Source organism: Barbus barbus (genome assembly GCF_936440315.1).
Source record: "Barbus barbus genome assembly, chromosome: 5".
NCBI classification, from domain to species: domain Eukaryota; kingdom Metazoa; phylum Chordata; class Actinopteri; order Cypriniformes; family Cyprinidae; genus Barbus; species Barbus barbus.
In genome coordinates this window covers 41,071,494-41,099,412 of record NC_136733.1, presented here as the reverse complement: position 1 = coordinate 41,099,412, position 27,919 = coordinate 41,071,494, and the positions used below count along the sequence as shown (strand labels likewise).

At 35.1% G+C, this 27,919-nt stretch overlaps 1 protein-coding gene across 5 annotated transcripts; it reads right to left on the bottom strand.

Annotated features, from left to right (window-relative positions):
- Positions 1-400: 400 nt before the first annotated feature.
- On the bottom strand, positions 401-27,919 carry LOC306869737 (beta-adducin-like). Of its 5 annotated transcripts, none has more exons than XM_079416625.1 (15): positions 27,494-27,919; positions 21,858-22,097; positions 18,171-18,312; positions 16,801-16,952; positions 14,545-14,625; positions 13,808-13,957; positions 13,052-13,195; positions 12,836-12,934; positions 9,037-9,213; positions 8,089-8,328; positions 5,638-5,754; positions 4,429-4,515; positions 3,586-3,703; positions 2,370-2,438; positions 401-1,346 (listed from the first exon to the last, which is right to left on the bottom strand). In XM_079416625.1, the coding sequence occupies exons 2-15, from the start codon at positions 22,005-22,007 to the stop codon at positions 1,081-1,083; spliced, it is 1,992 nt and encodes a 663-aa protein (XP_079272751.1). In that variant the 5' UTR covers positions 22,008-22,097; positions 27,494-27,919; the 3' UTR covers positions 401-1,080. The 5 variants fall into 5 exon arrangements, with proteins under 5 accessions (XP_079272751.1, XP_079272755.1, XP_079272754.1 ...); XM_079416629.1 differs by lacking the exons at positions 21,858-22,097; positions 27,494-27,919 and adding exons at positions 1,538-1,571; positions 19,736-19,832; XM_079416628.1 differs by lacking the exons at positions 21,858-22,097; positions 27,494-27,919 and adding exons at positions 1,538-1,571; positions 19,682-19,821.

Below are 27,919 nucleotides of genomic sequence, written 5' to 3'. Positions count from 1 at the left end.
CAAACTTGAAATGAAAATGTATTTTAAATCTCTATGAACTTGAAAGCGATGAGAGCAGTGGCTTTGCTGAAGGACTTGGCACGTCATCTGGACTGAAAACTGAATGACCCTGGACTGTTGTTATTGTTTTTTTCATGCATTCAATAAAAAAAACCTTCCTTTAGCAACTTCTGCTGAAAATTAGTTGGCAACACTGGTCAAAATAAAATCGGTATGAATTATTACATATCAGCGTCCATTTAAATGTTTCTGAGATACGTTTAACAGCAAATAAATGCTTGCAACATTTGTACTCGAAGAAGTTTTTCAAGTTAACATGGCTAAATCTGTAAAAAAAACAGAGTTATATTTCATTATAAGTCACTAAATCCAGCCCAAAGACACAGACTACACCAGCTTTACATGGATGTGGTTTTTAATGAATGGTGCATTTTACATTCTAATATTGACATGGAATCAAGTTTATAAACCAGCTAACATACACACAAAAGCATTTAAATAACATTTGAATGATCATTAAAATAATTACAAATGCAAATAAGTCCCCAGCACACATACGTAAAAAAGATAATAAATAATAACAACATAAGTCGTGCATTTAAAGTTGGATTTCTTTGCAGCATCAAGGCATGATCTTGCTTATTTTGGCCTTTTGACGTGTATTATTTGCAAGCCATCGCAATTTCCAGTGAATGGTGCATGTTCAGTTAGTTTATCCCTGCTATTCACAACAAAGTGAGATGGAGATGTTCATGGTAGTTAAAAAAACACATGTAATTATAAACATAATGAGCAACAATCAGAATCGATAGACATGAACAATCAACGCTTACTCAATGCCACATTCTTTTTTCTATGCATGTACTAAGTGCAATTCATTTTAAAGCAAGGAAGGGTCACATTTTCAATGTGCATCAGTGAAACATTGTGGAATTGGAAAGGTGTTTAAAGTCACAAAACCATAATGAAAAACTCGTATGGCATGTAAAGGTCAGTGAATGGACACACAGTGAGTCTGACTGGATGTGAAGGTGTGTTTGTGTGTGAAAGTACTAGTGAAGGATACGTGTCTGTTAGAGTTCAAGATTCTGCTTTCTCTTTTTGTTTCTTGCTTTTCTTTAGAAAACAGGGAGCCTTGAACTTCTTTTTTTTCTTGGATGGAGATTTGGAAGGCGAGCCCTCGGGGGTGTTGCCTGTGGGTTTGTTGGGCGGGGGAGTGGGCGGGGCCGGGGGCGTGGTTTCCGAAGTGTCAGTGGTGGATAGAGCCTTCATTTGTTTTTCTAGCTCCTCCTGCTGTTTCTTTTCATCGCCTTTATCGTTCTGCACCGCTTCTGTGGTTTTCCCATCTGTATGTGAATCGATTTAAATGAAAACGGAAAAGAAATAGCACAGTGCAAATAACAAAAGAAAAGAAAAAGGCAGTTAAGCATTGGTCAGGATGCTCAGGGTTGGAACAGAAGCAGCTGCCATGACATTTCAGTTTTGGCCAACATGCTCATTCAAGTTGTGTGCAATGTCTAAGTTTCTATATACTCACTAGTGAGACAAGATCTCAGTACCAAACGACTGTCCTACAAATTATAATAAAGGGACAGAGACAGACAGAGAAGCACAAAGGTGTGAAGACAGATGGAGGCCACAGTACAGAGCTGAAAATGTCACACATAGAAACAAAAACATGAAAACTGAAATCAAAACACACAGATTTGAATACAGACATCCCGTGTTACTGTACATCGTCCCCCGTTAAAGAAATAGCTCACCAAAACATTTGCTGCAAAACTTGCTTACCCTCAAGCCATCAAAGATGCAAATCAATTAGTTTTTTCATCGGAACAGATTTGGAGAAATGTGTCATTGCATCACTTGCTCTGTTTTTTTGTTTTGGCTTGTAAACAGTGCTTGATCTGTGCAGATTTCTCTCCTGATTCAGATCAGAACACTTTATCACTGGAGGAAGAGTTATTATGAATTATGGACTCGGATTTGAGTTAAAAATGCCTTAATGATGGGTTTGTTTCAGCTCCAGATGTTAACTGATGGACTGGAGTGGTGTGGATTATTGTGATGTATTTTTCAGCTGTTTGGACTCTCATTCTGACGGCACCCATTCACTGCAGAGCAAGTGATGCAATGCTACAATTTCTCCAAATCACAGAACAGTCACTTTTGGGTGAACTCTTCCTTTAATGCCAGTATATTTACTGATAGCAGATTATAAAAAAACCCAATCACTGTTTTTTATGTTCCCTTTAGTAACAGGGGTTGTCAACCAGATGATGATGTGACGCACAGATCAGCGTGTATGTGGGACCATAGAAGGTGTTTCTGCAGAGTTCACATGCACAGGTGTGAGCCGAGGGTCTCACCTGACGGTGGGGTCTTTTTGGGGGAGGCGTTCGGGGACGGCCCCGTGTCATTGACCACCTCCTCCACACCTTTTACACAACAACATCAGGGTTGGGAAAAGAAGAAGAGAGGAAACAGAAATAGAGGGAGATGAGGTGGAGGTGTACAGTGAGTAATCGCCAGTGCTGGGAGTAATGTATTAAACATAGCGACACTGCTAAACGAATTACAGTTTTTAGTCTGACAGCAGCTTAGCTGTAGCTTTTCCAGTAACAAGTTCATTTTTCCATTTAAGTCATCACTTAGTGTTCACAAGAGTCCCTGCATGTCATTTAAATTCAACATTAATATAAAACCTTTAGTTTAATTTTGCTTCATGGTTTTTATTCAAACATACTGCATCATTCAAAAGTTTGGGGCCAGTAAGATTTTTTGTTTGTTTGTTTTAATGAAGACTTTTATTCAACAAGGAAACATTAATTGACAGTTGTTATTTATTTTTCTAATAAATGCTGTTCTTTTGAACTTTTATGAACAATGAACCCTGATATTAAAATGTATCATGGTTTTTAACTGATAATAATCACAAATGTGACCCTGGAGCACAAAACCAGTCATAAGGGTACATTTTTTGAAATTGAGATTAATGCATCATCTGAGAGCTGAATAAATAATCTTTCCATTGATGTATGGTTTGTTAGGATAGGACAATATTTGGCCGAGAAAATTCCCCAACAATGGCAGTAACTGTAAAAGAGGCTTAGGATTTGTGTGTAAGGTTGTGAGGCTCAGAAAGACAGGACTCAAGGGAGAAAGATCAGTGCTGATCCGTGAAGAAATGATGTCGGGACACAAAACCTCAAATTAGCAGTTTCTGGAAAGATACTGAAATTCAATTCAACTTTAATTCATTTATTTTCAAGGCACACTTCCAAGTATTAAAATACATGCAATCTGTATTTCCACAATTAAAATATATATTTTTGCAAACTCTTATTTTTAGGAGTAGATAATAAAAATAAAAAGTAAAGCTATGGTATTTAGTAGCAAGGTGACATCCAATCAATATTTGTCTAAGGATATGTACTGTATAAGTCAGGGGGTGTTTATTGAATTCTCTTCTTTAATCCAGTGGGAGAATCAATAAAACATCAATACTTAGGACAGAAATCAATGGCTTACAAAAAAGATAATGTGTGTCTAATCTACTCTTGTTAAGACTCTGTCATCTCGTACCGTCCTGCTTGCGCTGCACCTCCTTGCGGTACTCCTCCAGCTCCTGATCCGTCAGTTCATTGAAGGGGTTCGGAGTCTCCGGCTCAGGAGCGGATGGAGGCTCCACAGCCTCTGGAGTCTAGAAGCAGAACATAATGAATGCATGCCCACATGCATCATTTACAAATGTGACCCTGGATCACAAAACCTTTAAGCGGAATAAATGCGCTTTCGATTGATGTATGGTTTGTTATGATAGATATAACTATTTGAAAATCTGGAATCTGAGGGTGCAAAAAAATGTAAATATTGAGAAAATCTCCTTTAAAGTTGTTCAAATGAAGTTCTTAGCAATGCATATTACTAATCAAAAATGAAGTTTACGGTAGGAGATTTACTAAATATCTTCATGGAACATGATCTTAATATCTAATGATTTTTGTCATAAAAGAGAAATGTATAATTATGATCCATACAATGTATTGTTGTCTATTGCTACAGATATACCTGTGTTACTGATGACTGCTTTTGTGCTGCAGGGACACATATGGTTTCTGATCAATGAAATGTGCTCATTACTACAGATATGCAGAAGTAGGGTATGAGTAAAAGATCTTATTTTATAAATCAGAACTGTGTTAAACATTTTGTCATTTCTAAGTCCATATTGCAAAATAAAAAAAATGTATTAGTAAAAAAAAACATCACAATTTGGAAAAAGTATTTACAATGGGATAAGAAAAACAACCCTGACCCATAGAAATTATCTGATAATTTTTTTTTTCTTTTTCAAAACAAGAGAACCATATAGATAAAAAACATTATTTTTGCAGTGTACATATGAGTATATACTCTGTGATTTACCGGTGGACTGTTGTCTGTGATGACGCTGGCTAAAACCTGAGACTGAGGTCCGGCTGTTTTCATGTCCTGACGATTCTGCTCCCGTATCTGAAATACAAATATCATTTTCATCCTCTATATTATCCTCTATATTGCTTTCAGTGCTTTACTGTTCTCCCAAGCTTAAACATTCCACTGGAAAAAAGACGTTTGTGTTTATGAAGACTATTGTTGCATTAGACAGAGCTTAAACATATTTGACAAGTAATATTTCAAACTCTTTGCATGTTTATTGCTGTTAAGCATGCTTTTATTTCAATCAGGAAGTTTAGCAGCAAAATTGTCAACTTTTTACAACAATTATTTTATCTTAATTCAATTTTATCATAACGTTATGATTGCAATTAATTTATTACACTCTAAAAAGCGGTTGAACATTTTGTAAAGTACTTGCTCTTTTATGCAAAAGTAATTTATGCATTTATGAAATTTGCAGTTCTTGTTTCATTCATTGTATGTAGAATGTTCTGCTTCCTCCGACTGAACAATCATCTATTCTTCTTTATTGGTAAGCAATTTTCTCTCTATTTCTCTCTGTCTGCATCAGCTGATCTTTCTCCTCCATCCACCAGCATCTTGTTCCTGATGGTAACACTGAAACTACATGTTGCAACACTTCTGTCACTACAAACACTGTTAGTGAGACTGCCATTCTGTGCCGTAATACTTCAAATCTACTCTCAGTTCTGTTAGTATTTTAAACATGTGACCACAACTAATGATAGTAACTGATTATGACAAAATAAATGTCTTGAAAAGTCTGGACAGCTGCATTGCTAGCAAAAAATATATTTCAAATAAATGTTGTTCTTCTGAACTTTTTATCTATCAAAGAATCCTGAAAAAAATGCATCATGGTTTCCACAAAAATATAAAGCAGCACAACTGTTTTCAACAGTGATGATAATAAAAAAATTTTTTCTTGAGCAGCAAGTCAGGATATTAGAATGATTTCCACTGGACTGGACTGAATAATATAACATGTAAAAATATATTAAAGTAGAAAACTGTTATTTTAAATTGCAATAATTTTTAATCAGCATTGATAGTGTTTTTGCTCAAAATGCACGTTCACAGTAGGATGCACAATCTTTTTTTTTTAAAAAGCCCTGATTTCAGTTTTTACATCAATAAAATCAGCTGCTGTTATCACCCAAAAGCTTACCGCACCTTATTTCTAGTCTCAAGCACCTCCTGTGGGTTGGTGAACAGAGGGACAAACTGGTTTGGATTCTCTATCTTAATGGACAGTCCACTGCCCTGCATGATTTCCTCGGTCTTCTGCCACTAAAAGAGGAGAAATCAATACAGAAGGAGTTCAGCTGCTTGACCAAATGCATGTCAAACATTCTCGGGAGACACCTGGAAGGCTGTTAAAAAGCAGACAATTTAGGAGAAACATGATAGGGACATTTGCAACAGATCCACAACCAGTAGAGGGCAGTGCAAGCACTGCAGTGAGTTTTATGACAATATAATATCTCCCCTGCATTGCAGAGAAGGAGAAAGGGAGGTGGGTGGAAGATATCAGAAGAGACAGAGAAACCGTAGAGTTCTCACAGTGATGTAACACAGAGTACGCCTTTACTCTACCAATAATATCCTATGATTCACAGTAAGCCTATTTTCTGAGCTGCAACACACTCACAGGCTAGTCATTCAAAAATACATGACTGAAATGATACTGGCAACTACTTTATTATTAGAAAATCTGACTGATGCTTTTGCAGAACTCACCACAACAAGGCCAGGTTGTTGTTGGGATCTGAGTTCACCCAAAACTGAACATTTGCTGAAAACTTACTCACCCTCATGTCATCCAATGTGTAGATGAGTTTGTTTCTTCATCAGATTTGGAGAAATGTAGCATTGCTTAACTTGCTCTGCAGTGAATGGGTGCCGTCAGAATGAGAGTCTGATAAAAACATCACAATAATCCACACCACTCCAGTCCATCAGTTAACATCTGGAGAAGACAAAAGCTGCGTGTTTGTAAGAAACAAAACATTCACCATCCCTTCCTTCCAAAATATGAGTCCATAATCCATAATAATGCTTCCTCCAGTGAAAACGTCCATCTCCTGTTGTCTCTCGCATCAAAATCCAGCAACATATTTGTTTAAAGCTGTTTTAAACCTTTTTCTCTTGTAAACTGCAGATTTCTCTCCTGATTCCTGACTTTTCCACTTGGAAAAAGCAATATTACGGATTGAGGACTCTAGAAGCAATGGTTTGAAGTTAAAAACATCTTAAATAAGGGTTTGTTTATCATAAACACACATCTTTTGTCTTCTCCAGATGTTAACTGATGGACTGGAGTGGTGTGGATTATTGTGATGTTTTTATCAGCTGTTTGGACTCTCATTCCGACGGCACCCATTCACTTCCATTGCTGAGACACTGATGCAGTGACACATTTCTACAAACCTGATGAACAAACAAACTCATCTGGGACAACGTTTTCAGCAGATTTTCATTTAGTGTGAAATACTCTTTCAATGCGCACACTATGTAGCAGTGAATCCATAACTCTTAAGTATGCACAGAATTTAGTGGTCAGTGCTAATAAGATCTCATCATTACAAATGTCAATCTAAAACACACTAATTATGAAACAGCCTGGTATCATAGTCCAAAAATATGCCGTTTTGGAAGCTCAAGTTATATCAAGTTTACACAAGTTATTTACAGTGTTGGGAAGGTTACTTTGGAAATGTAATCGGCTACAGATTACAAGTTACTCGATCTGAAATGTAATAAGTAGTCTAACTATTGCAATTACTTTATTTTAATTACTTTTCAAGTTTTCAACTGTTAATCGTGTTGAAGCATATAAAGCAGGTTAATCTTACAGTAGAACTCAACACTGATTTCTGTCATTTTTTAAATCCTTCATCACTTGAATTAAGATTATAATAATTTAATTTGAAAGCACAGCCACCACTAAATAAGACTTACTTTGAGATCATTCTGAGGTTAAATACAGATTTAAAACCATAAGAAATAGTTTAGTAGCTATGATACTGGTTTTGAAATCTAATCTTTGCGTAGTTATGACAGAAACACTGGCATCTAACAATGCCTTGGAAAAAACAGTTCTTAAAAAATGAAGCATATACATAAATCTAGATAGTAAATAAAACAGTGTCCTAAACTCCTGAAACATTGGTGTCTCATATTTTATAGCAATTTATGAAATAAATCAATTAAATCTGTATGTGGATGTGTGAAAACAAAACAAACAGATGTAGTCCTGTTTGTAATTGTTAACATTTTCATAAGTAACTGTAATTTAATTTAATTTTTTTCTGGTTACACTTTATTTTAAGGTGTCCTTGTTAAAGTGTAAGTATGCATTTAAGTACTCAGTAATATTATTATTAACTAGCTACATGTATTTACTATATGGTTAGGATTAGGGTTTGGCTTAGTTTTACTTGCATGCAATTATGTATGATTTATTGTTATTATAATAGTAAATGCATGTAACGTGTAACAAGGACACCTTAAAACAAAGTGTTACCATTTTTCTCATTAACTGTAACTGATTACAATTACATTTATTTTGTATTTAAATTATGTAACGCTGTTACATGTAACTAGTTACTCCCCAGCACTCACCGTAGTGCGATGTCCAGGACTGGCCTGATCCTGGCTGACCTTCTGATAGAGGTTTGGTGTGTTTAGCCACCTGGTCTTCTGCTGCTGTCTCTGGGCGTGAGGATGGAGACGAGGGTGAGGATGAACTCCATCCTCATGAAAGGAGAATGAGGTGGCGGTGGCAGGAACCTCCACCTCTCTCCTGGTTCTGGAGCGCTCCAGCAGCACTGGGAAACGGTAGGCGTAACCTGTACGGTAACCCTAAAGAACCATCATCAGGTGTTCACATGTCAAGTCTAATAGTATAACAATAAGCTATAGACTGGCTAAATTGTGTCCCTGCAGCACAAAAGCAGTCATCAGTAACACAGGTATATTTGTAGCAATAGCCAACAATACATTGTATGGATCAAAATTATACATTTCTCTTTTATGACAAAAATCATTAGGATATTAAGATCATGTTCCATGAAGATATTTTGTAAATTTCCTGCCATGAATATATCAAACTTCATTTTTGATTAGTAATATGCATTGCTAAGAACTTCATTTGAACAACTTTAAAGGAGATTTTCTCAATATTTAGATTTTTATGCACCCTCAGATTCCAGATTTTCAAATAGTTGTATCTCAGCTAGGGTTGGGAATTAAAAATCAAGTACTTAAGGTCAGGAATTGGATAAAATTCATGTCCACCAATCAATTCCAGTGTGTGCCTCTTTTTTTTTAGGTGGCGAAAAGGGGTTGTTAAAAATGTATTGGGAATCAATAAGGATTATATGTATTGGAATATATAAAATTCAAACGATACCCAACCCTAATCCCAGCCAAATATTGTCCTATCCTAACAAACCATGCATCAATGGAAAGAATATTTATTCAGCTTTCAGATGATGCATAAATCTCAATTTAAAAAACTGATCCTCGTGACTGGTTTTGTGCTCCAGGGTCACAATGTTCTAGACTAACCAGATTGTCCAGCGTCCTCATCAATGCTTCGAACTCATGCTCTCCCAGCCTGCTCTTGTGCAAGGGGCCAAAGGTGGATCCGGCCCAGCCCACGGTGCCTGTGGGGACGGGCCGGTGAACGCTGCGGTCCAGCAGGATCAGGTTCTGTTCTCCTCCAGCGCTGCACAGTGCTGCCACCTGCCAGAACAGCAGAGTAATGCTAATAATTTGGCTTTATTTTTATTTATTGTTCTGTTTTTATTTGTTTTCCCAGGTGAAAAACAAGCGCACTTCCATAATGTACTTAAGTGCTCTATTTTCTGTACTTGATATACTAAAAATGATTCTTTAGTACTTCTTAAAATCATCTAAGTGTACTCAACTGTGCTATTTTGAATCGCCATGAATATGAACTAAAATGCGCTTTTAACATACAGTACTATCTCTGTTTTTAAACATGTATTTAGTTACCACTTATAGTACACTTGAACCAAGTCATGCTAAAACATTCATAAGAGCACTAGACAGTTATCTTCAATGATTATTAATGAAAACTATAACAGTGTGTATTGTTGCATGATTAATAAACAATCCACCCCAAACCTATAGTAAAATATTAACAAATTGTGATGCAATAAATATGGTATCCCTCCAAAACAGAAAAAACATCTTTCACAAACATTGTGTGTGAACATGATCTTACTGTAGATCTAGACTAAATATCAACATGATCTTACTGTAGTTCTAGACTAAATATCTACATGATCTTACTGTAGTTCTAGACTAAATATCTACATGATCTTACTGTAGTTCTAGACTAAATATCAACATGATCTTACTGTAGTTCTAGACTAAATATCTACATGATCTTACTGTAGTTCTAGACTAAATATCAACATGATCTTACTGTAGTTCTAGACTAAATATCAACATGATCTTACTGTAGTTCTAGACTAAATATCAACATGATCTTACTGTAGTTCTAGACTAAATATCAACATGATCTTACTGTAGTTCTAGACTAAATATCTACATGATCTTACTGTAGTTCTAGACTAAATATCTACATGATCTTACTGTAGTTCTAGACTAAATATCTACATGATCTTACTGTAGTTCTAGACTAATATCTACATGATCTTACTGTAGTTCTAGACTAAATATCAACATGATCTTACTGTAGTTCTAGACTAAATATCTACATGAGCTTACTGTAGTTCTAGACTAAATATCTACATGATCTTACTGTAGTTCTAGACTAAATATCTACATGATCTTACTGTAGTTCTAGACTAAATATCTACATGATCTTACTGTAGTTCTAGACTAAATATCTACATGATCTTACTGTAGTTCTAGACTAAATATCTACATGATCTTACTGTAGTTCTAGACTAAATATCAACATGATCTTACTGTAGTTCTAGACTAAATATCAACATGATCTTACTGTAGTTCTAGACTAAATATCTACATGATCTTACTGTAGTTCTAGACTAAATATCTACATGATCTTACTGTAGTTATAGACTAAATATCAACATGATCTTACTGTAGTTCTAGACTAAATATCTACATGATCTTACTGTAGTTCTAGACTAAATATCAACATGATCTTACTGTAGTTCTAGACTAAATATCAACATGATCTTACTGTAGTTCTAGACTAAATATCAACATGATCTTACTGTAGTTCTAGACTAAATATCTACATGATCTTACTGTAGTTCTAGACTAAATATCTACATGATCTTACTGTAGTTCTAGACTAAATATCTACATGAGCTTACTGTAGTTCTAGACTAAATATCTACATGATCTTACTGTAGTTCTAGACTAAATATCAACATGATCTTACTGTAGTTCTAGACTAAATATCAACATGATCTTACTGTAGTTCTAGACTAAATATCAACATGATCTTACTGTAGTTCTAGACTAAATATCATCATGATCTTACTGTAGTTCTAGACTAAATATCATCATGATCTTACTGTAGTTCTAGACTAAATATCTACATGAGCTTACTGTAGTTCTAGACTAAATATCTACATGAGCTTACTGTAGTTCTAGACTAAATATCAACATGATCTTACTGTAGTTCTAGACTAAATATCATCATGATCTTACTGTAGTTCTAGACTAAATATCTACATGATCTTTCTGTAGTTCTAGACTAAATATCAACATGATCTTATTGTAGTTCTAGACTAAATATCAACATGATCTTACTGTAGTTCTAGACTAAATATCAACATGATCTTACTGTAGTTCTAGACTAAATATCAACATGATCTTACTGTAGTTCTAGACTAAATATCATCATGATCTTACTGTAGTTCTAGACTAAATATCTACATGATCTTACTGTAGTTCTAGACTAAATATCAACATGATCTTACTGTAGTTCTAGACTAAATATCATCATGATCTTACTGTAGTTCTAGACTAAATATCAACATGCTCTTACTGTAGATCTAGACTAAATATCAACATGATCTTACTGTAGATCTAGACTAAATATCTACATGATCTTACTGTAGATCTAGACTAAATATCAACATGATCTTACTGTAGTTCTAGACTAAATATCAACATGATCTTACTGTAGTTCTAGACTAAATATCTACATGTATTTACTCATCTCACCTGCACTAAAACACATTCAGTGTTCCTCACAATCAATAAAAACAGTCAAATACAAACTCAGAATATTATACAAACCTGCAATAATTAAATATGCTAAATAAGACAAATATCATTTATGTATTTAATCCCATTTTATTAACCAATGTCTTTGCTGCTGACCTTCCATGATCCAGTTCATCCATACTAATAATCAGAAATGACACATTGAGCGGCGCCCTCTACTGTACAGACCTGAATTTACATTCTCTTCAGTCTGAGGTGCATTCATTTAACTTTTTTTGGTGTGAAAGGGCTTTACATTTGTAAAAGAAGAACTTTTTAATATTAAAAACAAATAAGCAAGGCCTGCTCAGATTTAAAAAGTAACTCAAAAGTAACAACGCGCTACTTTCCATAAAAAGTAACTAAGTAACAATTAGTTACTTTTTAGGGACACAATACTGCAATGCATTACTTTTAAAAGTAACTGGATGAAATATACTATATAGCAAAGCAAAAACTAGAAAAAAACAGAACAATATATATTTACTATACATATTTACACTACAGTTCAAAAGATTATAATTAAAATAATAATTAATACTTTTATTCAGCAAGGATGCATTAAATTGATCAAAATTGACTATCATTTTAAAATAGATGTTTATTTCAAATAAATGCTGTTCTTTTAAACAAATAATCCTGAAAAAATGTACTGTTTCCACAAATACAGCGTGGATTTCAACATTGATAATAATAATAAATGTTTGTTGATCAGTAAATCAGTATATTATTATGATTTCTGAAGATCATGTGACTCTGAAGACTGGAGTAATGATGCTGAAAATACAGCTGCAGATCACAGAAATAAATAAAATGTTAAGATATACTGAAATAAAAAAAGGTAATTTTAAATTATAATAATATTTGACTGTTTTTACTGTATTTTTGATAAAATAAATGCAGCCCTCAAACATAAAAACTAAAAACATTTAAAACAAAATTACCGACCTATATGTTTTGAAAGGTATTGTGTATTTACTATAAACATTTATTTATAATATACATATTTACATATATTATACATATACTAATATTTATATTTATACTACAAATACAAAATTTCTGGGTGTAATCTACTTATCTACTCTTCATATTGTATCCTCGAGGGAATTCTTTATTTTTTGCCTACCTGTGTTTGGCAGGCGGTCTGGATGTGGTAGATTGTGTAGAAGGCCTCCTCCACTGACTCTCCCAGTGCCACGATTCCATGGTTCCTCAATACCAGCACCTGTAGAATAGCAGCTATTAGAGTCAGACAGATGTTTCCCAGAGCAAGAATACTTCATCAACCTCTTCACAACCTACAGAGAACAGAACATGCACTGTCTGTAATCTAAGATCAGACCTTGCATGTGGGGCCGAGGCTCTTCTGGAGCTCCACTCGGTCCTCTTCTTCCTCCATCACTCCATTATAGTCATAATAAGCTACATCGCCCACCAGCAAAGCCTCATGGGATAGCGGCAGAAGGCCACATTTCATGGCTGATACCTACGTGAAAGATTAATAGTGTGTTACAGGAGTTGATCAGTGCAAGAATAATAAAAAACTGATTTTAAGATTGAGAGGATATGTGAATGGAAGGAAAAAGTGCTGCTTAAATCATAAGTGATTTGAGCCAATGCATCTATAATAATACTACTACTAATAATAATGATGATGATGATAATATAAATATTTTTTGTGTGTGTGTGTGTTTTTCTGTTTTGTGCCATCAGTGGAAGGCTGGACCTCAGAATAAATATATACATATATAAAAAAATAAAATAAAAATGAGTAATTTATGTTTTTCAAAATCTCGTGATATAAATAAATAAATACATAAAAGTAATTTATGTGTTTCACAAACCTCGGGGATACAAAAAATAAATAAATAATAATAAAAATAAAACAAATGCTTGTCATTTATGTGTTTCACAAACCTGGTAGATAAATAAATACGGATGGGTAGATGGATAAATAAAGTAATTTATGACGTAGATATTAAACAATTAATAAAAACAAACTACTATTTAATTTAATAATAATATTTATTGCCATTTCTAAATATTCAGTAATCTCATTGGCTTTGATCAGAGAGTCTGTAATTAATGAGGTGTGTACCGCAGCCGTGGAAGGAGTGTGGAGGTGCAGAAGGCAGCGGATGTCCGGTCGAGCCGAATAGATGGCAGAATGCAGACCAAACGCAGACAGATCCACTCCCAGAGAAGTGCTGCCTTTCTCCACAACCTCCCCCAGAATATTCACCTTCACCTGGAGAGAGTCACAGACAGCACACGCTTCAGTGAAGCTTTCTCTTGATCCAACTGCAGCATTTAATACTGTTCCATCATCTTTCAACATATTTAAACAGGTATTTGATACAAAAATAATAATTCCAATATTCATTTATATTTAAATAGAAATAAATAAAATATGAAAATGATTAGGCCACTAGTATTTCCAGCAGCTAAAAAATGGTGTTAAGTCAGTTATTTCTATGTTTTGCTGTAGTGTGTCAGTAGGAAATATCAGTTCTGGAGCTGCTGGAAATAATTTTGGCAACCAATGTATACAAATTTAATCGCTGCATTTTCCCTTTAGTATGACTGTGAACTGCATTGTTTCATATTTTATCCATTACAAAGTTTGTACACAAGCATGAAAATTTGAAATATTTTCATGAGTAATAACTTCTGGTGCCTTATTTTTGCAACAATGCACAAAATATGTCCAGAACATGCTGAATATTTCAAATAATACACACAGTCTCAATCTGGTGACCTTCATTTGAATGCTTTTCCCAGAGAAAGGCTCTCAGAAGGAGGAACCGGTTTGGTTTGTGTGTGTTAGTGTCTCACCAGATTGGAGGCAGTCACCTCTCCGTAGGTCAAACCGTCCGGCGGCACGAGGAAATGTTCCTGTTCTTTACTAACACGCATCTGCAGAGAGAAAAAGACACTTTTTAATCTCACAGGAACATTCTCCTGAGAGCAAGGGTTAATTCAGCAATCAGTGAAAAATCTGACATCTCTTAGTCATCCTCATGTCCTGCCAAACCTCAACAGATTCATAAGTGACCCTGGAGCACAAAACCAGCCAAAATTGAGAAGTCTACATCATCTGAAAGCTGAATAAATAATCTTTCCATTGATGTATGGTTTGTTATGATAGGACAATATTTGGCTGAGATGCAACTATTTGAAAATCTGGAATCTGAGGGTGCAAAAAAATCTAAATATTGAGAAAATCTCCTTTAAAGTTGTTCAAATGAAGTTCTTAGCAATGCATATTACTAATCAAAAATTAGGTTTTGATATATTTACAGTAGGAAATTTACTAAATATCTTCATGTAACATGAATAAGAGAAATGTATAATTTTGATCCATACAATGTATTGTTGGCTATTGCTACAAATATAACTGTGCTACTGATGACTGCTTTTGTGCTGCAGGAACACATATTTGTTATGTTTAGAGATATTGACTTATATTTGTGTTTGGACAAAGCTTTATTTGGACTATAGCTGTCATGAATCTGTACTATGAACTTCAGTTAACTCACCACCAGAGGTCACTCGCTCACCACAGGGACTCTTGAACCACACTAACTGTTGCACACCACCTCAGACCACAATTCCCATCATCCATTGCACTGACGACACACACAGCTGAGTGCACTGATCACACACCCTACATAAACCATGGACTTCCTCTTCCTCTCGGCCGAGTATTGTATAGTGTATATCCTAGCGATACTCTACGGAGCCCACTCAGTTGTTAGTCTTTCCTTGCTAGTTTTCTCGTGTTTGATTCCTGCCCGTGCTTCCTGGATTATCCCTTTGCCTTGCCGTTCGGACTTTGCTTGTACCTTGTTTGGATTATTGCTGTGTAACTGGATTCTCTCTCTTTGCCTTGTCCCTGTTGGATATTGTTCGCCGATCTAAGACCCACGCTTGCCCTAGGACTACTCATATATATTCCTGTTTGCCAATGTTTGACCCATGCTTGTTTCCGACCACTACTTGTAATAAAGCCTGGCAAATGGATCCCCATGACTCGTGTGTCGTTACAATAGCGTACAAGTCCTAACGTTTATAGTGCAGTCATGTTGTTTTAGGCACATAACTTGTAAGGAACAAAATAGTGTTATCATTCTACTTAATTTCTCTGAATATAATAAGAGTTTATTTGATCAAATGAAATGAGGGTGAGTATCTTTCATTTCTGAGTGAACTTTCCCTTTAAGAGTCTTAATTTTCATACTTCTCGTGAAAATCAAAGCAGCTCGTTACCAGACTTGATCTCAAAATCACTGTCTATTATGATCCCTAAAGACTCAGCGAAGGAGAGAGAGAAATATGAATAAGTATGCTAAAGTAAAATTATTCTGTATTTTAATCAGCTTAATTTCCTTTAGAAGTGACAGTCTGACAGCTGTGTGAAGTTATTTAAAGTGCACTATATGAGTTTTGTATTATCATAAGCTTGAGTTACATAAGAGTTTAAGAAGACACATACACTACTGCTCAAACGTTTGGGGTCAGAAAGACTAATTCTGAAAGAAATTAATAATTTTATTCACCAAGGATGCATTAAATTGATCAAAAGTGACCGTTAAAACATTCATATAAGATTTCTATTTTAAATAAATAAAAATATTGTTATTTTGGACTTTCTATTCACCAAAGAATCCTAAAAAATTGATTCACGGCTTCCACAAAAATATTAAGCGGTACAACTGTTTTCAACATTGATAATAATGAATGAATGAATGAATGATGAATGTTCAGTGTTGGGGAAAGTTACTTTTAAAAGTAATGCATTACAATATTGCGTTACTCCCTAAACAAGTAACTAATTACATTACTTAGTTACTTTTTATGGAAAGTATTGCATTATGTTACTTTTGAGTTACTTTTTAAATCTGGGAAACTAGAGTTAAAACTGGTGTTACTTATTTGAAAAAGTAACTCAGATATTTCCTTCTAAACTAAAAAGTGTTACTTTATGCGTTTTATGTGTAATGTGTTACTTTACTAGTTACTTTAAAAAGTAATCTGATTACGTAACTGGCGTTACTTGTAATACAGTGAGTCTTGGCAGGTGTTTCTTACGGTGAGGCAGGTGTTGGGCAGCTGTGTCCAGCCGTACAGATCCAGCAGACGGTGAACACTGGCCAGCTTGCAGCGCATCAGTCTCTCGCCCTTCACCATGGAGCCCGGGTCCCATCCGTGCAGATCATTAATGGGGGTCACCATATTGACGGCTGTACAGACACCAGCAACAGAACCAACAGAAGGGCTTTGTGTTAAAACAAGTTTGTCTGCTGCAACAAGCATCAAGTTCATTTCACCTCCAAAGACAGTTTCAGTTTCACAAGGACATCTGAAAAGCACAACTGAATTCACTTTATGAGTTACATTTATTAAGTTTGAAACTAAAACTAAAACTACTCGTAAGTGTCTGAATGGAAATATGATGATATCTGTGTCCCTGGAGCACAAAAGCAGTCATGAGTAACACAGGTATATTTGTAGCAATAGACAACAATACATTGTATGGATCAAAATTATACATTTCTCTTTTATGACAAAAATCATTAGGATATTAAGATCATGTTCCATGAAGATATTTTGCAAATTTCTTACCGTAAATATATTAAAACTTCATTTCTGATTAGTAATATGCATTGCTAAGAACTTCATTTGAACAACTTTAAAGGAGATTTTCTCAATATTTAGATTTTTTTGCTCCCTCAGATTCCAGATTTTCAAATATTTGTATCTCAGCTAAATATTGTCCTATCATAACAAACCATACATCAATGGAAATATTATTTATGGACAATATATGTGACCCTGGAGCACAAAACCAGTCATAAGGGTCCATTTCTTGAAATTGAGATGTATACATCATCTGAAGCTGAATAAATAATCTTTCCATTGATGTATGGTTTGTTATGATAGGACAATATTTAGCTGAGATACAAATATTTGAAAATCTGGAATCTGAGGGAGCAAAAAAATCTAAATATTGAGAAAATCTCCTTTAAAGTTGTTCAAATGAAGTCCTTAGCAATGCATGTTACTAATCAAAAATGAAGTTTTGATATAAGTTTTGATATATTTATGGTAGTAAATCCACAAAAAATCTTCATGGAACATGATCTTTACTTAATATCCTAATGATTTTTGTCATAAAAGAGAAATGTATAATTTTGATCCATACAATGTATTGTTGGTTATTGCTACAAATATACCTGTGTTACTCATGACTGCTTTTGTGCTCCAGGGACACATATATACTTTTTTTTTTTTTTGTCTTATATTTGACAACAATATGCATGATTTCAAAAGAGAAAGAAATCACTAAGCAGAGGAAGACGTACTGTATTTATGTGAAATGCATGTAAACACATCAGGCTTTATCTCTGAAACACAAGCTTCTGAGTGAATGAATGGTTTGTAAATCATGTGCTACGTACTGGACTGAGAGATGGGCAGCGAGGCCGGGGATCCGTGAGTGGCCATGAAGTCTGCGATCTGTCTGAGAGCCCACAGATTGGAGGAGCTTCCTCCTTTATTCATCTGCTCCTGAATCAACACATCCAGCTCCTCTTGGAAGGACTAAAACACACAAATCACATTCTGGACTCAGCTACACAATACACTCAAATAAAGGAAAAAGCACATTGTGCACTTGGGTGATAAATAACCATCAATTCGTGAGAAAGCAGCATCTGAGGTGAACATTTTGTGTTATTATAGAATGCAACTGCTAATATTTTTTGCCCCTTGCACATTTCACTTAAACGGTCCACTGAAATGCAGTACACAGAAGGTAATGGTTGCAATCAATTTATTTTAGCTACATTTAAATAAACAAATTTAGCTGACTAACTTTCAACACTTTTGTAGCTAAAATAAATTGTTTGCAACCACTTACCTTAAAAAAAATGTAGTATCTTTTTTTTTTAGTGTGTGATACATGAATTTTAAAAAGGTACCATGAAAATGTACACTACTGCTTAATAGTTTGGTTAAGATTAAAAAATATATATTTTTTTTCTCAGAGCAGTCCATTATGTTCACCAAGGCTACATTTGTTTAATAAAAAATACAGTAAAAATAGTAAAATTGTGAAATAATATTCCAATTTAAAAGAACTGTTTTCTATGTGAATACGTGTTAAAATGTAATGTATTTCTGTGATCTGCAGCTGTATTTTCAGCATCATTACTCCAGTCTTCAGTGTCCTAAATCATTCTAATATACTGATTTAATGCTCAAGAAACATTTCTTTGTTGAAAACACGTTTTTTTCTTTTTTTTTAATGAACCGTTTTTAGAAGAGCATTTATTTGAACTAATTTTCAGTAAAAATGTAAAAGGTTTTACTGTCACTTTTGATCAAATTAAAGCGTCTTTGCTACATTAAAGTATTAATTTCTTTAAAAAAGTAGAGTATAGTCCATGAATAATGTCAAAAAACTTAATGTATACAGAAACCAGATCAGCATTTTAATAAAATACCAGTGCTTCCAATCCAGAAAAAAATATTGAAGTTTTACAAGTTAAACTTTTAAGGTTTGGTTATATGTAAATGAAGCACTGCATTACACTCTACTTTCAAAGCCTTTTTTAACTTTTACTTTTCTACATGATAATCAACACGTACCATGACAGTCTTTACATGGCTAAATATATATGCAAGAATAACTAAAGCAATAATCTTAAATCAGTAAAACTAACAATAGACAGCAGAAGTCTGAATAGAGCTGAGTAGTTTGCGTTAAGCAGCTCAAGCTGAATTAACTGCTGAAGAACAGGAATTTATAAGAATGTTTTTAATAAGCTCTAACTATAGAGTGATTGGCGAATATCAATAGTTTGATCTTGTAAGCACTGTAATAATTAGACAAGAATAAAAAAATGTTAAGTTACAAATACAAAGACAGACGTCAAACCCAGTCAAAACAATACACTGGTCAACATACGCCAACAAACAGTTCCAGTGCAGTCCACAACAGAGAAAGAGAGAAGGAATTGACCTCTTCACTTCTGTCCTTCATTCAACACGTTCCCTCCGTTCTGAGTGCTTTTTATTGCTTTTGCAGCAACACCAAAAACTCCCTGCGCTATCTGTTTCTCCTCCCTCTCTCTCTCTCTCTCTCTCCCTCTCTCTATGTCTCTCTCCCGCTCTCTCTCTCTCTCTCTCTCTCTCTATGTCTCTCTCCCGCTCTCTCTCTCTCTCTCTCTCTATGTCTCTATGTCTCTCTCCCGCTCTCCCTCTCTCTCTCTCTATGTCTCTCTCCCGCTCTATCTCTCTCTCTCTCTCTCTCTCTCTATGTCTCTCTCCTGCTCTATCTCTCTCTCTACAGCTGCAGCTGTCCGTGGTGATTCAGGGCAGATTATATCTGAGCTGTGGAGATAATCATATCTTTGGGAACCTAATGAGGGGGAAGGGGAGAGAGGACATAGGGATTGGAGGCAGGACATTAAAGAGTGGACAGAACAGGAGAATGAGAGAGGCAGACCAGTGAAGATGAGAGATCTGCTGTTTCAGTCCGCTTTCTGAAAGCCTATAGTAGCTGATGCTCTTCCACAACTTCACTTATTATCATATCATTCCCATCAGAGCGCAAAAGCAGGATACTGGAAGTAAAAACCTGGCTCATTTTCTCTGTAGGGAAATGTATTGATGGTTGATAATATCTAAAACCTTCAAAACATAAACAGCAGGAGCACAGATAAGTATTTAAAATATACATATATGATAATTATATATATATTAGTATATATACACACACACACACACACACACACACACACGTACATATACACACACACACACACGTACATACACACACACACACACATATATATATATTAATTATATATAATATTATAATTATTATAATATAAGCACAAATCTCCCTACACTCTTAAACTGCTTATGTATTATATATTAACTTCAAACATACTTTCGATTAAAGACTCTTAAATTAACAGTTTTGTATTAAATTGTAGTTACTGTGACTCTTTTTGTTTAGATTTTCATATATTTTGAACTTCAAAGCAAATGTTTCAATGAAAATATATTGCATATTTGAGGAAAACAGAGCAGTTTTCTTCAAATAATAATAATAATGTTATTTATAATTATTTTATATATAAACTAAATTTGATTAATATATTAACATTATCATCTAAATACCAAGAATAATATTACAATATATTAAAATATATAATATTTATTATTTTCTGTATGCCATTTTTTCACTTGATTTTTGTTTAGATTTTTTATACTTTTTGCTCTAAATCAAATGTTATAATGATAACATATATTGAATAGAAAATATACTGCATATTTGAGGAAATCTGAGCTGGTTTCCTCAAATAATTATAATAATATTAGTCATTTTAAATAATAATCATTTACTAATATATTCAATTTTCTTTTTATATTATTATTGAAATATTAGTAAAAAAATATATTATTTATTATCATCCAGTATATAATGTTTACTATTATTTTTAATCAAATGTCTATATACTGCAATCTATTTAATATGTTCGATATATATATTTTTTATCATCATTTTTCAAGTCAAGTCAAGTCTGCTTTATTGTCAATTCTTCCACATGTACGGCACATACATACAGAGAACTGAAACTGCGTTACTCTCAGACCCTTGGTGCATACAGTTAACATTAAACACTGACAGTAGACGTTCAAATACAGATAAATACAGTTTAAACATATGTACATACAACTATACAGATATACAAATGAGGACATTGCAGAAAAATAAAGAAAGAGATAGATAAAGTGGCATAAGGCACATGGCAGAATAGATGCAAACCAGTTAAATAAAACTAAACTGGGCAGATATACGTGTATATGTATAGAATATATATATATATATAGTGTAAGGAATACTTTTTGTCTTTTTGTTCATACTCTTTTTACTCTGAATTGTAATTTTGTGATTTCTCTCAGAAGCGGTTGGTTTGAACCCCAATGGAAAACATCAACGGGGAAAAGTTACGGAAAAACTAGATGATCAGCGTTGCACTCTTTCAGCTCACAAGGCTATGAACACAAATCTGAGTCGATCCGCAAATGCAAATATATGAGCTACACTCATTAGCACAGACTTGATTACTCACAGGGCTTTGCAGGAGACTGGAGACGCGTTTCTTGAGGCCGCTGGACGGCGTGGACTGCTGTGGAGACTGGATCATTTCTCCCTCCAGACACTCTCCGTCTACAGGACTGTGCTGGACCGGAGTCCCTTTAGGAGTGGGACTTCTACTCATCTTCTTCTTCCCAGCGTGGGACAGAGGAGAAGGGGATAGGAAGAAAACAGAAAAAGGAAAGGATAGGCAAAGCAGGAGCAGGCGAAAGGGCTGGATGGGAGCAAGAAAAAAAGAAATACAGTATGGAAATAATTAGTCAATTATAATCTGGAGTTATGTTAATGAAAAATCCCCATGCACATCATGGAAAGGTTTTATTTACATATACTGTATGTGACCCTGGAGCACAAAACCAGTCATAAGGGTACATTTTTGTGAAATTGAGATTGCTACATCGTCTGAGAGCTGAATAAATAATCTTTCCATTGATGTATGGTTTGTTATGATAGGACAATATTTGTCTGAGATACAACTATTTGAAAATCTGGAATCTGAGGGAGCAAAAAAATCTAAATATTGAGAAAATCTCCTTTAAAGTTGTTCAAATGAAGTTCTTAGCAATGCATATTACTAATCAAAAATGAAGTTTTGATATATTAACGATAGGAAATTTACAAAATATCTTCATGGAACATGATCTTAATATCCTGATGATTTTTGGCATAAAAGAAAAATGGATAATTTAGATCCATACAATGTATTGTTGGCTATTGCTACAAATATACCTGTGTTACTGATGACTGCTTCTGTGCTGCAGGGACACATTTGTGTTTATACGGACATACAGGCATGTTCACGTATTAATAATAGACACACATGCATATACACACAGGCAGGCCTGCGAATGCTAGATAAGTATTTCTGCTCACCACACCCAGAGTCTAACTGTCATACATACAAGCACACCGCTTAAATAGTGCTGACAGCGATCTGTATACAACAGTTCTTTATGTGCATTAGCAAATCTGATCGATTAGTTTGCTTGTTTAGTTCAGGAAGCTCTATTTAAGAAATTACATTTAGAGAAGTCTTTCAGATTCATGACTAAAATGGAGTGATGCTGCTGTTACGGGATTCATAACAGATGATTCATGACACACAATCTAAAACCATACGCCCCAACAGCTTTTATTTCTCAATTCAATCTTATTCCTATATGTTAAAGAAATTGGTCATTCAGCCTGGACAAAAATATGAGGGCAGTTGATAAAAAAACAAACAAAAAAACTGAATATGTAAGCACGTCTGAACTTTTGTGCTTATAAGGTGATGCAATTTTCTTTGGTGTTAAACACTTTCTGGTTTATTATCCTGATTTAATCTGCAGAAGCAATTATAAGACAGACATTCATAAGTTCATCTCTCAAACGTGTAGACACTTCTGTGGTGTGTGGTGCATGGCTTCACTGACTCAAGTGTGAATGTAGGATGGACTACAGTACCTGCCTGATTCAAAACAATTAATAGTGCTTTTGAGGCTATTACACTCAGCCTTACATCTCAGGTTTTCATCTGCTGGCTGACAAAACGGTAGACTCTTTTAACTAGTAATAAAGACACTTACGGGCAAATTTCATAGCAGCAAAAAAACAAAACAAAAAAACACCTATACAGTAAACTAATTAAAAACACAATAAATACAGTAATATTGTGAAATATTGTTTCAATTTAAAATATCTGACTTCTGCTGTAATACTTTTAAAAATGAAATGTATTTGTGTGATCAAAGCAATCATTACTCCAGTCTTCAGTGTCACATGCTCATATAATAATATAATACCTGCTCAAGAAACATTTCTTGATATTTTTGTGGAAATAGGATATATTTTTATGGACTCATTTATAAATTGAAAGTTCTATATCATTTATTTGAAATATAAATATTTTGTAACATTGTAAATGTCTTTACTGTCACTTTTATTAAAATTAATGCTTCTTTCAAGAATCTATCTGTCTACACATACTTTTGTATAGAAAAAACGAGATACGTTAGCATGTGAAATACAGCACTGAGGTGTCTGTGTTAATGTACTCAGTGCCAGTATCTTTGTGTCTGGTCGTCTGCAGGGGCTCAGGTGCTCTGGGACCCCCACTGCAGAGCTCCTCTCTCTGGGGAGACTCTATAATGAGCGGGGCCCCTTTGGATCCAGACCCCAAACTCACCCTGCGTTGTTCCTGGATCAGTTTCAAGCACAGATTTTTACATGAGCGGCTCCAAATGAATCGTGTCCCTCTTCTATAACAGCGATCCATCCTCAGTCTGGAGTATTCTTGTTCATATGAAGCTAATCTGAAAGATGCTCACAAACATGTACAGCTCTGGCTTCCGCTGCAGCAGGATTTTGATGTCAAGCTGAGAAGGGATGAAGGACATGTTCATGGGTCTGTTACGTATCGATCGGTCTGAAACAGAGCTTTCCTGACCGGATGAGGGCTTTCTCCCCCACTGACAGACCTTAATGCTTGGAGGAAGTGGGGAGAGAGCATGAAGTATATGAGGGAGATGTATAATGGTTAAAGTGATGCTGGATTGATTTTAGACTAATCTTATAATTAAGTTAATGTGTGGTTCTGGGTGTGTTCACTTCTGCATAATGCACTGAGAACTCATTGACCCACAACAACCAAAAATGAATGCATGCTTTTAAAAACCAATCATGAAGTGGAACAGAATGCATTTTCAACACAGAATAAAAAAGCAATTTCTATGCAAGTTTAGCCTTGTTTGGAGTTTTAATCCTACTCTTGCTGTCTCTATGTGTGTTACTAACTCCATACTAAATCCATACACAAAGCATGCTTTTTTCACCCTATGTTTGATTATTTTCTGGTCTTACGAGGCAAGATAGTTACACAACATTGTGTCCAAACTTGACAGAGTCATTTCCATTATGAAATCCATTTTTTAATATGACAACATGATCATCTAAATACCAATAATAATACACATTTACTTCTCTACTTTATCTCTTTGTAGCTTGTTGGTTACGTTAAAGCACTGTATATTTTTTATCCATGAAATATCAGTTTGAAAATCATTCTGATGGCACATTGACTTCTAATAAGGTGAATGCTTCTGTTTCTTTCCCAGGTTCCCTCCAAACGTCTGTTCTTGGAGTATGTAAATGTTTGGTGAGCTGGTACCAAAATTCTGAGAAAATAGCAGATTGCTTTAAAGCAGCAACAAATGCACATATACAGCTACACTGTGATATATTTACGACAGCAAATTCCACTCACTTAACTGTAAGGGCTCCAAAGCCGCAAAAATATATAGTTCAGTCATGAAACTCTTCTGAGCAGCTGATTGGCTTGCTTAAAGCCGATTCCTTCATCCAATCATTTGTTTGTTTCTATGTAATCTATTTTTTCCTGACTGTATCGATTCAGTTCATTGCAGAGTGCCATGGGATTTCGCTATCCCTCCACCTTCCCCAGCACCACCTGCCTAGATCTGCTCAGGGTTCTCCCTATTTTCCTTGCAGCAATCTGAATTCAATTCCCTGTTTCATGTGCATTTCAGATGTATGCAGCAGCAGCAGCGTAGCAGATCTAATCTGCCAAGACCAAGCCTATGTACATTCCATGCTTAATAATAAATGCTGGTAAAAATCCTTCTGAGAGTTGTCATGATTGAAATACAAGAACATACACACAGACAGTCAACATTAAAGTGCATGTGAAATTACATTTATTTGTGAGCCTGGACCACAAAACCAAACTAAGCTAATTTGTAATTAAAAAAAAAAAATCTTTCCATTGATGTATGGTTTGTTAGGATCGGACAATATTTGTCTGAGATACAACTATTTGAAAATCTGGAATCTGAGGGAGCAAAAAAATCTAAATATTGAGAAAATCTCCTTTAAAGTTGTTCAAATGAAGTTCTTAGCCATGCATATTACTAATCACAAATTAAGTTTTGATATATTTATGGTAGGAAATTTACTAAATATCTTCATGGAACATGATCTTAATATCCTAATGATTTTTGTCATAAAAGAGAAATGTATAATTTTGATCCATACAATGTATTGTTGTCTATTGCTACAAATATACCCGTGTTACTCATGACTGCTTTTGTGCTGCAGGGTCACATTTATGTTCATAAAAGTATTTTACAAATATTTTAGACCAGGGTCCGAGCTGCAGGGTGTATAATATAATAATTAAAAAATAAAAATCCTAAAATAAATAACTAATTTTAAAACAAATACAAGATGATCTGTGTGTCATGTGACCAATAGCTGATGTCACACTCAAAAAAAAAAAAAAAAAAAAATGGTCTGAGGCAGTATCCTTTAATATTTACAATTTGGATCCTAATATGCATACTTGAGGTACTAATACGCACCTATTAGGAGTAAATAAAGTACAAAGGTACCACCCCAGTGACAGCTTTTGTACATTTGTTTTCTGAGAGTGCAGAGAACATGTGAATCTGTTATTAAATATTTTAAATGAACAAAATCTCAGGGGGGACTAAATATTTTAGGCCAGAGTTGTTTGGCTGACAAAAAAGTTTTGGGAGTCCTATATGAAGGTTATCATCATTCATATTGTTCAAATCTGGACAATCTATGATCTTTACAAAACAAAATTAAGCTTCTGTGCCACATTTGAAGTGTATATTTGGCATAAGTCTATTACATACCCACAACCCCCTCAATCCCATTCCCCCTGCAGCTGAACCTCATGAAAAAACTTTTTTTGAATACATCATCATAATATCCATTAAGTGCTCAAGAAGGTAATTAAAAAGAAAAGGAGTCAGCCAACCCTAATAAAAAACAGGTCATTTGATTGTGGTCTATAGACTGTTTGACAGAGGTTTTAGGAGCGCTGAGATTGAGCAGAGAGGGCCGTGCCATCTTCTCTTTCTCTCCAGGGCTCTTATTCCAGGGAGAAAGAAAGACTCATGGGTCACACCCACCTCTTCCAGAGCAAAACAACACCCTCTCAACTGCTGTGAAAGGAGCTGATGTAACAGAGGGCGACAAAAGCAGCTTTTAACTGTTAGGTTGATACTAAAAGGGCATAATGGAGTCATTTATACATGCACTCAGTGATAAAGTATTATTATCGGTTAATGTGTGTTCTTTCGGGCCTGTACGCGGCTGCCTAGCAACAACACGAGCCCCGCAGCATCAGCACCAGCATCAGCATCATAACCATAAAACACCATAAACTATACAACCGTGCTTTCAACTGTGGATAAATTATACTCTAACATGAGGGGTAAATAAAACAGAAACAGGTTTCGAGTCTACACGAGAAGCATCATGCTTTCAAACGATCTTTAACGCGCAAATGAAAACAAGGCTCCAGAGCCTCTGATTAATTCAAGAAAACACGCTTTAATAATAGTAGCATGCATCAACAATCGATTTAAACATCTAACTGCATTTTGTCCAGTGCTCTTACTGATGAGGGAGGGTGTAATTAATCATTATTATAGGATATTCGCGCGCTCATACAATATCATGGCGATCCAGCATCGATGTGATGCATGCGAGTCTGAAATTCCTTCATGCACTGATTAAATCCCTGGAAAACTCAGCTATTGACTAAAAAGGTGATGGAAAAGTGAAGCAAGAGATGCGTACCTTACAACATCCTCTCCTCTTTGTCCTTTGCGCGCACAGACGCCCTGTGAATCTGCAATGCAATGTGTCAAAACCTAGCGATGGATAATTAGGCTCGTTTTCCCAGTATGAACGGTGTTGTTTTGGGTCGGTGTTTTCCTAGACCTCCGCATCCCTCTGTTTTTTTGACGTTTATGGCAGGCTGGACCAGCCCACGACCACGCCTGCCAGATTCATCACCTCCCCGCTGTCTGCATGCAGATCCTGCGAGGATTTCACCAGAACCCTGGCTTTGCTCGACTGCAGCGGAGAAACACCGGCACAGCTGAATGAAAGGAAAGCAGTCGGAAGGTTTTCCAGCTCGGAGCAGCGAATGGCGTGGATTTGTCGGATCACAGATGCTTTATTCTGGATGTCTTTCCCCGCTGAATGATGCAGCTGCGGACT